General features: G+C 37.4%; 3 protein-coding genes across 3 annotated transcripts; 2 read left to right on the top strand and 1 right to left on the bottom strand.

The window, feature by feature from the left end:
• Positions 1-1,539: 1,539 nt before the first annotated feature.
• Positions 1,540-2,487, top strand: LOC128360074 (olfactory receptor 10A3-like). The gene has a single exon (XM_053320387.1). It carries the CDS (start codon positions 1,540-1,542, stop codon positions 2,485-2,487), a length of 948 nt encoding a protein of 315 aa, XP_053176362.1.
• Positions 2,488-5,774: 3,287 nt separating this feature from the next.
• LOC128360073 (olfactory receptor 10A3-like) lies at positions 5,775-6,722 on the top strand. Its single transcript, XM_053320386.1, has one exon. The coding sequence runs from the start codon at positions 5,775-5,777 to the stop codon at positions 6,720-6,722; it is 948 nt and encodes a 315-aa protein (XP_053176361.1).
• A 3,416-nt stretch (positions 6,723-10,138) lies between these two features.
• On the bottom strand, positions 10,139-11,059 carry LOC128360606 (olfactory receptor 1038-like). Its single transcript, XM_053321071.1, has one exon. It carries the CDS (start codon positions 11,054-11,056, stop codon positions 10,139-10,141), a length of 918 nt encoding a protein of 305 aa, XP_053177046.1. The 5' UTR covers positions 11,057-11,059.
• Between the last annotated feature and the right edge of the window lie 1,371 nt (positions 11,060-12,430).

Below are 12,430 nucleotides of genomic sequence, written 5' to 3'. Positions count from 1 at the left end.
TGCAATTATACTGATCTTTGTTTTTTTTTCTTTTTTTCTATCTCTCTTTTTATTTGGAGTGACATATAGTAGTAACTGAGTGTGTGAAATGAGGCATGATTGTACAACGGTATGTCAAAAATCCTCTTAAGCCTACCAACCATCAAACACACCCAATCCAGGTCACAACTAGCCAGGGACAAACGACACATACATGCACACAAACGCAACTAAAAAAAAGATGGGATAGAGAAAGAAAGAACTAAAAGGGGATTGAGTTGAGGACCAAACCGCAGCTGTAGGACAGGCATGTAGGGATAGGAACTTAGTCCAGAGACAAGTTAGGGGAGTTGACAAATTCCAGGAAAGGGTTCCATGTATCCTGGAATTTCTTGGTAGAGCCAGTGAGTGAAACTTTTAGATTGTAAAGAACTTCTTTGACCCAATGGTCATGTTATGATTGATGGGTGAGGTTTCAGATATATAGCGCAGAGCAATGTGAACCCCCAATAGTCTGGGCTGATCAGACTATCCAGGCCTACTACAGTACCACAAGGCGCTCCAGCTGGCCTTCCACATCCTGCTTATATTGTGCTGCATTTCCACCAGAACAGGGTCAGCACACAATCTGGGGGAACCGCATCTTCCTGATTATGTGGTCCCCATCTGTTTTCCCTGAAACAGAGATAAATAAAACATATATAACATATGCACCCATATGTATGTTTTATATACTGTATGCACAGTATTGTCACATAGATTTTTTCTTTTCTATTAGTTAAGGATTGCTATTTATGTTTGGTTAGCTGGTGGAGCATTCAGCCCTCCGTTGAGTCTTTTAAAGGTTGTTTAAAAGGTTGTTTTGTTCTTCATTCAAAAGGTGCAGTATCTACCTCATACTCATCACAATCATACTTCGCACCCCACATCAGCTGGAGGCAGCATATCACTAAAAGGTCAGTTCCGTTATGTAATACCATACTACTACATACTACTCGTCTATTAACTGGCAAATTACTTAACTAGGACTTTGACTTAGTATAATAGTAATATCATTTCATTGCCATGCTACAGTGACTCACTATTGCCTCCTGAGGTACAAAGTGGTATTAGGAGACAGGACAGGCCAGGGCCAGCTGATATCTCTGCAACACAATACATAGATGTCTTTTAACATTATGTTAAAACTTATTTCTTCACATTCTGTTGATCATTTGTTAGATTTCAGATAATTTAACCTAAAATTCATACATAATTTTCACCTATTGCACCTTTAAACTGACAATCAAAAAGTGTCACTCAATGATCTGGCCTTCATATTAAGGTGGGGCTGACCAGTTGGGTTCATCTGTTATGAAAACTATAAAACGCACCAGATGTTACTGCAGCCAAAACAAAGTGACCAAAGGTGGTCTGCTCCGTAACAAATGTTTAACTTAGTGAAGGCAGGTAGATGGTAAGTTCAACATGCTTGTGTTCAGCTTAATATGTTTACACTTGATTTGCTTTTGGGAAAATAAGTAGAAGCAAACTCAATGTTTTGTTTCTTTGACACAAATTATGGTGAATTCAACTTTATCTTATTTCATTTTTGGAACTTATCTGCATGTTGGAGATTTGAAATATTTCTATTTCATGTTAACTGCGATGACGTACATTGTAATTGTTATTTTCAATACATCTCTCATTGTGGTTATCTGTATGACCAGAAGCTTACATGAACCTATGTACCTTTTCCTGTGCAGCCTGTTTGTAAATGAACTGTATGGTAGTACAGGGTTGTTTCCATTCCTTCTGCTTCAGATCCTCTCTGACATTCACACTGTTTCTAAAGCTTTTTGCTTCCTGCAGATCTTCTGTATTTATACATATGGCAATACAGAATTTTGTAATTTAGCCATCATGTCTTATGACAGATATCTTGCTATCTGTTATCCTCTGCAATATAACACACGGATGACGTCTAAGAAGGCAGTTATCTTTATTATTTTAATATGGTTGTACCCATTTGTGAAATGTCTCATTAATTTATCCTTAAACATCCGTTTGACATTGTGTGGAAATGTCATAAACAGTTTGTATTGTCATAACTATCTAGTTGCTAAGTTGGCTTGTTCTGATTCCAAAGTGAATAACATTTATGGACTTTTCGGTGTTGTTCTTACCGTCATAGTCCCTCTGTTTCCAATCCTTTTCTCTTACATGAAAATTCTTAAAATTTGTTTTTCTGGTTCCAAACAGACCAGACAGAAAGCTGTCAGTACCTGCACACCTCACCTTGTTTCCCTGCTTAACTTTACTTTTGGGTGTTTGTTTGAAATACTTCAGAGTAGATTTGATATGAGCGGTGTGTCCAGTGAGTTTAGAATCATTCTGTCTCTGTATTTCCTGATAATGCAACCACTTTTGAATCCTATCATGTATGGACTGCAAATGTCCAAAATACGAAATACATGTAAACAACTGTTCTGTGATAAAATGTTGTCCGGTCACAGAAATACTATGTAAGCATGTTAACAGGGTCAGGAAATCAATCTCGAGCAATTGAAACATTTTGTGTTGAAACACTTTGTGATTTGGAAAGAAGTGTTGTATGGAACTGCCAATCAATAATGTGGATTGTGATGTATTGAAATATTGTTCCATATGAATTTAAATAAAATTATACAGATATCGCAAGATTTAGAGGGAAATGGTAACTTATATCTATAATGCTGATATAATTAGAATATGTTAACTACACCATTTCACTAATTTATCTTTGTGGTTATCATTTTAAAAAATTGTCAACATGCATCCAAAAAAAAACAAAAAGCAACTGTACGTCACTCTGCCTTTGTGATATTGAGCCATTTCAGCCAATTTTATCTATCATGTCACTCCACACAAATTGGGCTTGAAAACGAATTTTCTGTCTCAGCTGGTTTTATTTCTAAGATCATTAATTTTCACTTTCTCTGCAGCATGTTGAGTCTGTACAATAATGTCCATACAATACTTATTTCAGCATATTCATATCCTGTTTACAGAAACAGTAACAACACCGATATATAATACTGTATGTTGTTGTTTCTACATGTGTGTTTGTATTTTTCACCCACTTGTTGTTCTTGTGCATCTTTCTGAAGATTGTTGTGTGTATTAACATCAAGAGCCACTTGAAACCAGAGTCAGATTCCTTCTACGTGTAAACATACTTGGCCAATAAAGCTCTTTCTTATTTAATCTACTGTCATTCATATCAATTGATTTCTAATAAACTGGAGTTTATGCTGAATACAGATAAACACAGACCTGCAAACACACTTGTGGAGTGATGCTGTTTTGTTGGTATTTCAAACCCACTGTTTCACAAAGTATATGCATACCAGATGTGGTCAGTCCGAGTCATATTTAACTCCCAGTGCGCTATAGAGGTTCACATCAGTTCCTAAATTGAGCCAGAGCTTTCCAAAAAGGAAGAAAAACCCCAGAAAGGTCAGATATCCCAGGGGGAAAATTCAGGCAAACAGTTACAGGTGGGAAATTGGCAATCAGCAGAAAAACCAAACACAACAATTGGTTTATAATTCAAACCCAATAACAGAAAACTGTATTGAACAGCAGTTGTGTTTTATATGAGTTAGAGTTCAGTGTAAATTTTCTGCTACACAGATTGAGTAGAAATAGATTTCAGCTATAAAGGAGATCACAAGTGATACGACCCATCTCAGCAGCACTGCTAGTGTCCAGGTTATACTGATACTCTAATAATATGAAAATGACATCTGAATCAACTAATTAACTAATCTAATTTGATAGTTTGTTCATTGTCCGACAAACAGGATTTTCGGGTTTTGTTCAACCAATGTTAAGTGACTTTGGCTGAAATGTGAAACTTCCTATCTGCAGGATTTTCTGATTGGCAGATTTCACTTTGGATGATGAGAACAGGGAAGGATGCTCATATTCAGTCTATCTGCAAGATAAGTTAATTTTTCAGATAGGAGGTTTTGTGTTTCGGCCATTGGTGAGCTGTTACAACCACAATTAAAACTAACAGGGCAACACATAAAGAAATAACACCATGCCTGAGAACAAGTTTGCCAAAAAAGTTGTATTTGCAAATAATTCCAAAATGAACCCAAACTATGGGAGTCAGAAGACCTAACCAAACAGAACAAAAAATGGGGAAAGGCTGTGCCAGTCCAGCAATGGGCCATAGGACCCAAGAATATATATATATATATATATAATGTGGAAATATATATATATATATATATAATGTGGAAATATATATGCCAAGCTGGTCCAACCAACAATCAGGAAGCTCATCAGGAGCACCTGAAAATTAAAGAGGAAAACAAAAAGTGAGGGGAGTGCGTAACTCCCCCACCCTAAGTTCACCTACAACAGTATGTCAAAAATCCTCTTAAGCCTACCAACCATCAAACCCACCAAATCCAGGTCACAACTAGCCAAGGACAAACGACACATACATGCACACAGATGCAACTAAAAAAGGACGGGATAGACAAAGAAAGAACTAAAAGGGGATTGAGTTGAGGAGCAAACCGCAGCTGTAGGACAGGCATGTAGGGATAGTTAAGGGAGTTGACAAATACCAGGAAAGGGTTCCATGTATCCTGGAATTTCTTGGTAGAGTCAGTGAGTGAAACTTTTAGATTGTAAAGAACTTCTTTGACCCAATGGTCATGTTATGATTGATGGGTGAGGTTTCAGATATATAGCGCAGAGCAATGTGAACCCCAATAGTCTGGGCTGATCAGACTATCCAGGCCCACTACAGTACCACAAGGCGCTCCAGCTGGCCATCCACATCCTGCTTATATTGTGCTGCATTTCCACCAGAACAGGGTCAGCACACAATCTGGGGGAACCGCATCTTCCTGGTGATGGGGTCCCCATCTGTTTTCCCTGAAACAGAGATAAATAAAACATATATAACATATGCACCCATATGTATGTTTTTTATACTGTATGCCCAGTATTGTCACATAGATTTTTTTCTCTTCTATTAGTTAAGGATTGCTATTTATGTTTGATTAGCTGGTGGAGCATTCAGCCCTCCGTTGAGTCTTTTAAAGGTTTGTTCTTCATTCAAAAGGTGCAGTATCTACCTCATCCTCATCACAATCATACCTCGCACCCCACATCAGCTGGAGGCAGCATATCACTAAAAGGTTGGGGCGTCTGTTCCGTTATTTAATACCATACTACTACATACTACCCGTCTATTAACTGGCAAATTACTTAACTAGGACTTTGACTTAGTATAATAGTAATATCATTTCATTGCCATGCTACAGTGACTCACTATTGCCTCCTGAGGTACAAAGTGGTATTAGGAGACAGGCCAGGCCAGGGCCAGCTGATATCTCTGCAGCACAATACATAGATGTCTTTTAACATTATGTTAAAACTTATTTCTTCACATTCTGTTGATCATTTGTTAGATTTCAGATAATTTCACCTAAAATTCATACATAATTCTCACCTATTGCACCTTTAAACTGACAATCAAAAAGTGTCACTCAATGATCTGGCCTTCATATTAAGGTGGGGCTGACCAGTTGGGTTCATCTGTTATGAAAACTATAAAACGCACCAGATGTTACTGCAGCCAAAACAAAGTGACCAAAGGTGGTCTGCTCCGTAACAAATGTTTAACTTAGTGACGGCAGGTAGATGGTAAGTTCAACATGCTTGTGTTCAGCTTAATATGTTTACACTTGATTTGCTTTTGGGAAAATAAGTAGAAGCAAACTCAATGTTTTGTTTCTTTGACACAAATTATGGTGAATTCAACTTTATCTTATTTCATTTTTGGAGCTTATCTGCATGTTGGAGATTTTAAATATTTCTATTTCATGTTAACTGTGATGACGTACATTGTAATTGTTATTTTCAATACATCTCTCATTGTGGTTATCTGTATGAACAGAAGCTTACATGAACCTATGTACCTTTTCCTGTGCAGCCTGTTTGTAAATGAACTGTATGGTAGTACAGGGTTGTTTCCATTCCTTCTGCTTCAGATCCTCTCGGACATTCACACTGTTTCTAAAGCTTTTTGCTTCCTGCAGATCTTCTGTATTTATACATATGGCAATACAGAATTTTGTAATTTAGCCATCATGTCTTATGACAGATATCTTGCTATCTGTTATCCTCTGCAATATAACACACGGATGACGTCTAAGAAGGCAGTTATCTTTATTATTTTAATATGGTTGTACCCATTTGTGAAATGTCTCATTAATTTATCCTTAAACATCCGTTTGACATTGTGTGGAAATGTCATAAACAGTTTGTATTGTCATAACTATCTAGTTGCTAAGTTGGCTTGTTCTGATTCCAAAGTGAATAACATTTATGGACTTTTTGGTGTTGTTCTTACCGTCATAGTCCCTCTGTTTCCAATCCTTTTCTCTTATATGAAAATTCTTAAAATTTGTTTTTCTGGTTCCAAACAGACCAGACAGAAAGCTGTCAGTACCTGCACACCTCACCTTGTTTCCCTGCTTAACTTTTCTTTTGGGAGTTTGTTTGAAATACTCCAGAGTAGATTTGATATGAGCGGTGTGTCCAGTGAGTTTAGAATCATTCTGTCTCTGTATTTCCTGATAATGCAACCACTTTTGAATCCTATCATGTATGGACTGCAAATGTCCAAAATACGAAATACATGTAAACAACTGTTCTGTGATAAAATGTTGTCCGGTCACAGAAATACTATGTAAGCATGTTAACAGGGTCAGGAAATCAATCTCGAGCAATTGAAACATTTTGTGTTGAAACACTTTGTGATTTGGAAAGAAGTGTCCCGCTGCCAATCAATAATGTGGATTGTGATGTATTGAAATATAGTTCCATATGAATTTAAATAAAATTATACAGATATCGCAAGATTTAGAGGGAAATGGTAACTTTGACCTTTTGAAATTGCATATTATGTTTTGAATATATCTATAATGATGATATAATTAGAATATGTTAACTACACCATTTCACTAATTTATCTTTGTGATTATCATTTAAAAAAATTGTCAACATGCATCCAAAAAAAACAAAACTACTGTACGTCAATCTGCCTTTGTGATATTGAGCCATTTCAGCCAATTTTATCTATCATGTCACTCCACACAAATTGGGCTTGAAAACGAATTTGCTGTCTCAGCTGGTTTTATTTCTAAGATCATTAATTTTCACTTTCTCTGCAGCATGTTGAGTCTGTACAATAATGTCCATACAATATTTATTTCAGCACATTCATATCCTGTTTACAGAAACAGTAACAACACCGATATATAATATTGTATGTTGTTGTTTCTACATGTGTGTTTGTATTCTTCACCCACTTGTTGTTCTTGTGCATCTTTCTGAAGATTGTTGTGTGTATTAACATTAAGAGCCACTTGAAACCAGAGTCAGATTCCTTCTACGTGTAAACATACTTGGCCAATAAAGCTCTTTCTTATTTAATCTACTGTCATTTATATCAATTGATTTCTAATAAACTGGAGTTTATGCTGAATACAGATAAACACAGACCTTCAGACACACTTGTGGAGTGATGCTGTTTTGTTGGTATTTCAAACCCACTGTTTCACAAAGTATATGCATACCAGATGTAGTCAGTCCGAGTCATATTTAACTCCCAGTGCGCTATAGAGGCTCACATCAGTTCCTAAATTGAGCCAGAGTTTTCCAAAAAGGAAGGAAAACCCCAGAAAGGTCAGATATCCCAGGGGGAAAATCAGCAGAAAAACCAAACACAACCATTGGTTTATAATTCAAACCCAATAACAGAAAACTGTATTGAACAGCAGTTGTATTTTACAACCAACGTTAAGTGACGTTGGCTGAAATGTGAAACCAGGGCAACACATAAAGAGATAACACCATGCCTGAGAACAAGTTTGCAAAAAAAGTTGTATTTTCAAAATGAACCCAAACTATGGGAGTCAGAAGACCTAACCAAATAAAACAAAAGATGGGTAAAGGCTGTGCCTGTCCAGCAATGGGCCATAGGAATGTATGCTATGTATGCTAAGCTGGTCCAACCAACAATCAGGCAGCTCATCAGGAGCACCTGAAAATTAAAGAGCAAAACAAAAAGTGAGGGGAGTGCGTAACACCCCCACCCTAAGTTCAATCAGGAGAGAGAAGTGATAGAAAGATATTTATTGTGAATATATCAAAGAACAAAGTCTTAGTAAATGACAAAGTCTTTGGTGCTTGAACTCCATGAGGAATCATCCCTGAACGGCTGCATATCTATACACATATATCCCCATGAAGTCCGGACACTGGTGGCAGTGATTGCTCATGACTCTAATGACAAGATGGCAGATGGGAAATGGACTGCAGATCCTGTAGAGAATGGTGGAGATGGGGAGGTGGTGGGGCGCACTAACAGCTGTATGATAGGACTGAAGCAGAGAGAGAGCCATATTTAAACAGCCCTCTACGAGATGATAGACTATGGCTGTAGGTGTTTTACTATTGGTTGCCGAGATTGACAGGTGACTGGCAACAATTAACATCACTCCCTTGGACATAGAGAACTAGGTAATAGATGAGCATGCATGAGTGAAGGCCGGAAAGTTACCCCTGGATGCCTGTATGTTTTAGAGTCTTCCTCACTAAGCTTCATTAATGTTTTTTTCCTGATGAAGGTTGAACTTTTTTGAAATGTAGAAAAGTGGATGTTCTGGGCGTGCAGGTGGTCGATTGGTTAGGGGTCATGCCACAGCTGACCCCGGTTCAAATCCCGGCCGGAGGACCTTTGCTGCATATCACACCCTCCTCTCTCTCCCAGGATTTCTTGTCTCTCTACTGTCAATAAAAGGAGCCTAAAAATCTTTAACAAACAAATAAAAAAAGTGGATGTTCTACTCCATCAGCTGCGTCCTAGAGTAGAATCGCTCCCGCCCCAGACTCAAGGTTTCAACATGTGAACGTGACACAACCTACTCCTATAACTAACCACCACTTTATCTACTGGGACATGAACTCTGCTCTCGGCTTTCTGATCCTACCAGCCTTACATCTGTGTTTGAGCAGCACTCAGATTCTTTTTTGCTAGCTCACAAGTACAGTAAAGTTTCAAATGAAAATCACACACATTTTCTAACAAGTTGGGGGTTCAGCCCTTTTCCTTTAACAGCTTCAGTGGGCCATGTACAATGTGAGCAAACTCTCATTTAGAGGGACTAAAGATTCTTGTACAACCTTTCTCCCTGCAAATAACATCAAGTGAACTCCATCGTCCTAGTCTTTCTAAAATTCCAAACAGTTCCAAACAGTGCACTTAACATCACTTTTAGTGTTAGTGTGAAATTGCTCGGGTGCACCTTGTGACTCAGGATGTGACACATCAAGATATTTCCAAACCAATTTGTCTGGATATTCTGTTACTACAGGAACTGCTGTCACCTCTGGCTTTACCAGCACCTTACTGTTCCCCAAAATAAAGTCCACCTTTGCAACTGACAAGCCCCGCACAAGGACATCTGAATCTACATGTATCTGCTGTATCCCTCAAGACAGTGACTGGAATTGTGTCACTATATTTTCTGGACTGTTGGTTACGCGATACATTTAATTCCAGAAAAGATAAATAATCAAAGGCTGAAGGAAAATGACTGAAATAACTTCTGTCTTGGAAACAATCATTTATTTTTATTGATAATAAATTGGGATAATGTACACATCCAACAGGAACAGACTTTTACATTTGGAGCAGATTTTGATTTTTTTTTTCTATCCGTACAGTAAAGGGTTAAAGAGTGGCTGATATGTGAGCCAGTTTAATCATTTTAAAAGATGTACAACATGTACATACATGTAACATGTAAATACATGGCTCATTGCAAATATGTTCTGTACTAATTCAAGTAAAGTTCCAAAACAAAAGTTGAGCAGGGACATGAGGTGAGGTGTGCAGGTACTGAAAGCTTTCTGTGTGCTCTGTTTGACACAGAAAAACAAATGAGAGGACCAAACACTGTGATAACGGAGCTAATAAGTCCATAAATGTTATTGAATTAAGGGTCAGAGCAGGACAGGTTAACAATGGAGTAGTTGCCACAGCAAACTTTGTCAATGACGAGCCCAGAAATAATAAAATCACCAACATATCTGATAACATGTTTCAACGTAAGACTTGTTTACAAGCATTTCTTATTTTTGACATTCGCATCCCATACATGATGGGATTCAAAAGTGGTTGCAGTATTAAAAAATATAAAGAAATAAATACTCGCAGAACATTTGGTACTCTGCTCATATCAAACCTGCTCTGTAATATTTGAAAACAACATCCAAAAGAGAAGTTGAGCAGGGAAACAAGGTGAGGTGTGCAGGTACTGACAGCTTTCTGTCTGGTCTGTTTACTACCAGAAAAACAAACTCTAAGAATCTTTAAGTACGTGTAAAGAATTAAAATCAGAGGAATACAAATTGAAATAACAGTATAAATTAGTCCATAGATGTTATTGACTCTGGTGTCAAAGCATGCCAGTTTAACAATGGGGTAGTTTCCACAGTATATATTGTTAATAATGTTTCCACATAACTGTAAAGTACCACTCAAACATACCAAAACAATAATTGCAAGAAAAGAGAACAGCCATGGTACAGCAATAAGTATTATAGTCTTATGAGGTGACATACGTGTGTTATATTGCAGAGGATAACAGATAGCAAGATATCTGTCATAAGATATGATGGCTAAGTTGAAAAATTCTACATTCCCGTAAGAGCACAACCAAAAAATCTGCAGGAAGCAAAAAGGAGCAGAAACAGTGTGAATGTCAGAGAGGATCTGAAGCAGAAGGAATGGAAACAATCCTGTACTACCATACAGTTCATTTACAAACAGGCTGCACAGGAAAAGGTACATAGGCTCATGTAAGCTTCTGTTCATACAGATAACCACAATGAGAAACACATTGGAAATAACTATCAACATGTATAAAGATAAAATGATCATAAAATACAGATATTTCAAAGGTCCAGAGTCAAGGTACGCAGTCAGTATGAAATATGAAACCTGAGTAGAGTTGATCATGATCCTTCTGACTTATAAAAAAACAATCATAACATTTCTCAGTATAATGATGACGTGTTGCATGTGATTTACTTTAAGCCTACGCTTGTTTAGGACAAAGCAGCTAAAGCATTAAACACATACAGATAGTATTCTGTCACCACCATTCCCCTCTGTAAAGTGTGTGTAATACCTGGATAAGACATTACACAGCAGAGATCATGACCTGGTGTAAATCCAAACATTCAGACTGTGAGTGGCTCCTCACTGAGCTGAAACTCTGCTTCTGATTCCTTTAAACTTTCAGACAGATGACGCCCACAGCAGCAGACTGACCTCATCATCACAGGAAACACCGGTTCATATTGATTTCTAACTGATGTTTTGAAATTAGCTGATTTTGTCGTTAAAACATTTTGAGAAAATAACTGTAAAATGATATATATATATAAATGTATCTTAAATTATCTCAACAAAACCATTCATGTAACTTTTTCAGTTTCGTAGGGATGCTGAACTGAAATCTGGCTGGGACGTATTACATAATTTAGTGTGTCACACTGTCACATCCTGTTGTAGCTCGTGTCTTATTTTGAAGTGTTATTCTCTCCTTGTGTATTTTGTTGGTTGATCGGCTCATGTGTTTCACCTGTCTTGTTTCTCTCACCTGTGTCTGTTTAGTGATTACCTCATCATGTCTATATAGGTTTTGGTTTTCAGTTCAGTCTTTGTTTGAGTCTCTGTGTTTTGTTCTGTGTTGCACTGCGTGGTTTTCCCTGCTTATGCCATCCGTTGTTGTTTTGCCTGTTTTCATTCAGCCTGTGTTTTTCTGATGACTTTTCTTCTGAGTTGGCCATTAAAGTGCCCTTTCTTCCTGAGACTGGCTGTTTTCTGGGTCCACCCTCTACGCAACCGTGACACACTGTAAAATAGCTCTACCAGTACTTGGTTCTGACGTTGCTGTCAGCAACACCTGCTTTTTCAACTATATGTGAGCAATCATTGGCTAGATGGCACAATAAACCTGGTACTAGAGCTGGAATAACAAAATGTAGTTTTATTCATAAATGGCAATGAAGGGGTGGTGAATGGTTTAAAGAAGTCAGTGTCATCAATGGTCCAAAGTTTTATTCTGGGTTCACTGTAGACACAATATACAGCATATATTCAGTTCCAGTTTGTAAATAAGCTAGAGTCAATCAAAAAAACATAACACAAAATGAAACTGTCTGTATCACCTTTTAAATAAGTTACAATGAGATGAGATCCACAATGCACAGCAAAAATTTACATGGAAGTTGAAGAAAATGAATTCATTTCTTTTAAATTTAAAATGTTAAATGTAATTAATCAATTAGGTCTGCTGCTGAGAAGCAGAAGCAAACACAGTGATTC

This window comes from Scomber japonicus, chromosome 6 (genome assembly GCF_027409825.1).
Source record: "Scomber japonicus isolate fScoJap1 chromosome 6, fScoJap1.pri, whole genome shotgun sequence".
Lineage (NCBI taxonomy): Eukaryota > Metazoa > Chordata > Actinopteri > Scombriformes > Scombridae > Scomber > Scomber japonicus.
This window is presented reverse-complemented; position numbering and strand designations above follow the sequence as displayed.

Coding starts and splice junctions, on each gene's coding strand:
- LOC128360073 (XM_053320386.1), top strand. CDS start 5,775: ATGGTGAATTCAACTTTATCTTATTTCATTTTTGGAGCTTATCTGCAT.
- LOC128360606 (XM_053321071.1), bottom strand. CDS start 11,056: ATGATCAACTCTACTCAGGTTTCATATTTCATACTGACTGCGTACCTT.
- LOC128360074 (XM_053320387.1), top strand. CDS start 1,540: ATGGTGAATTCAACTTTATCTTATTTCATTTTTGGAACTTATCTGCAT.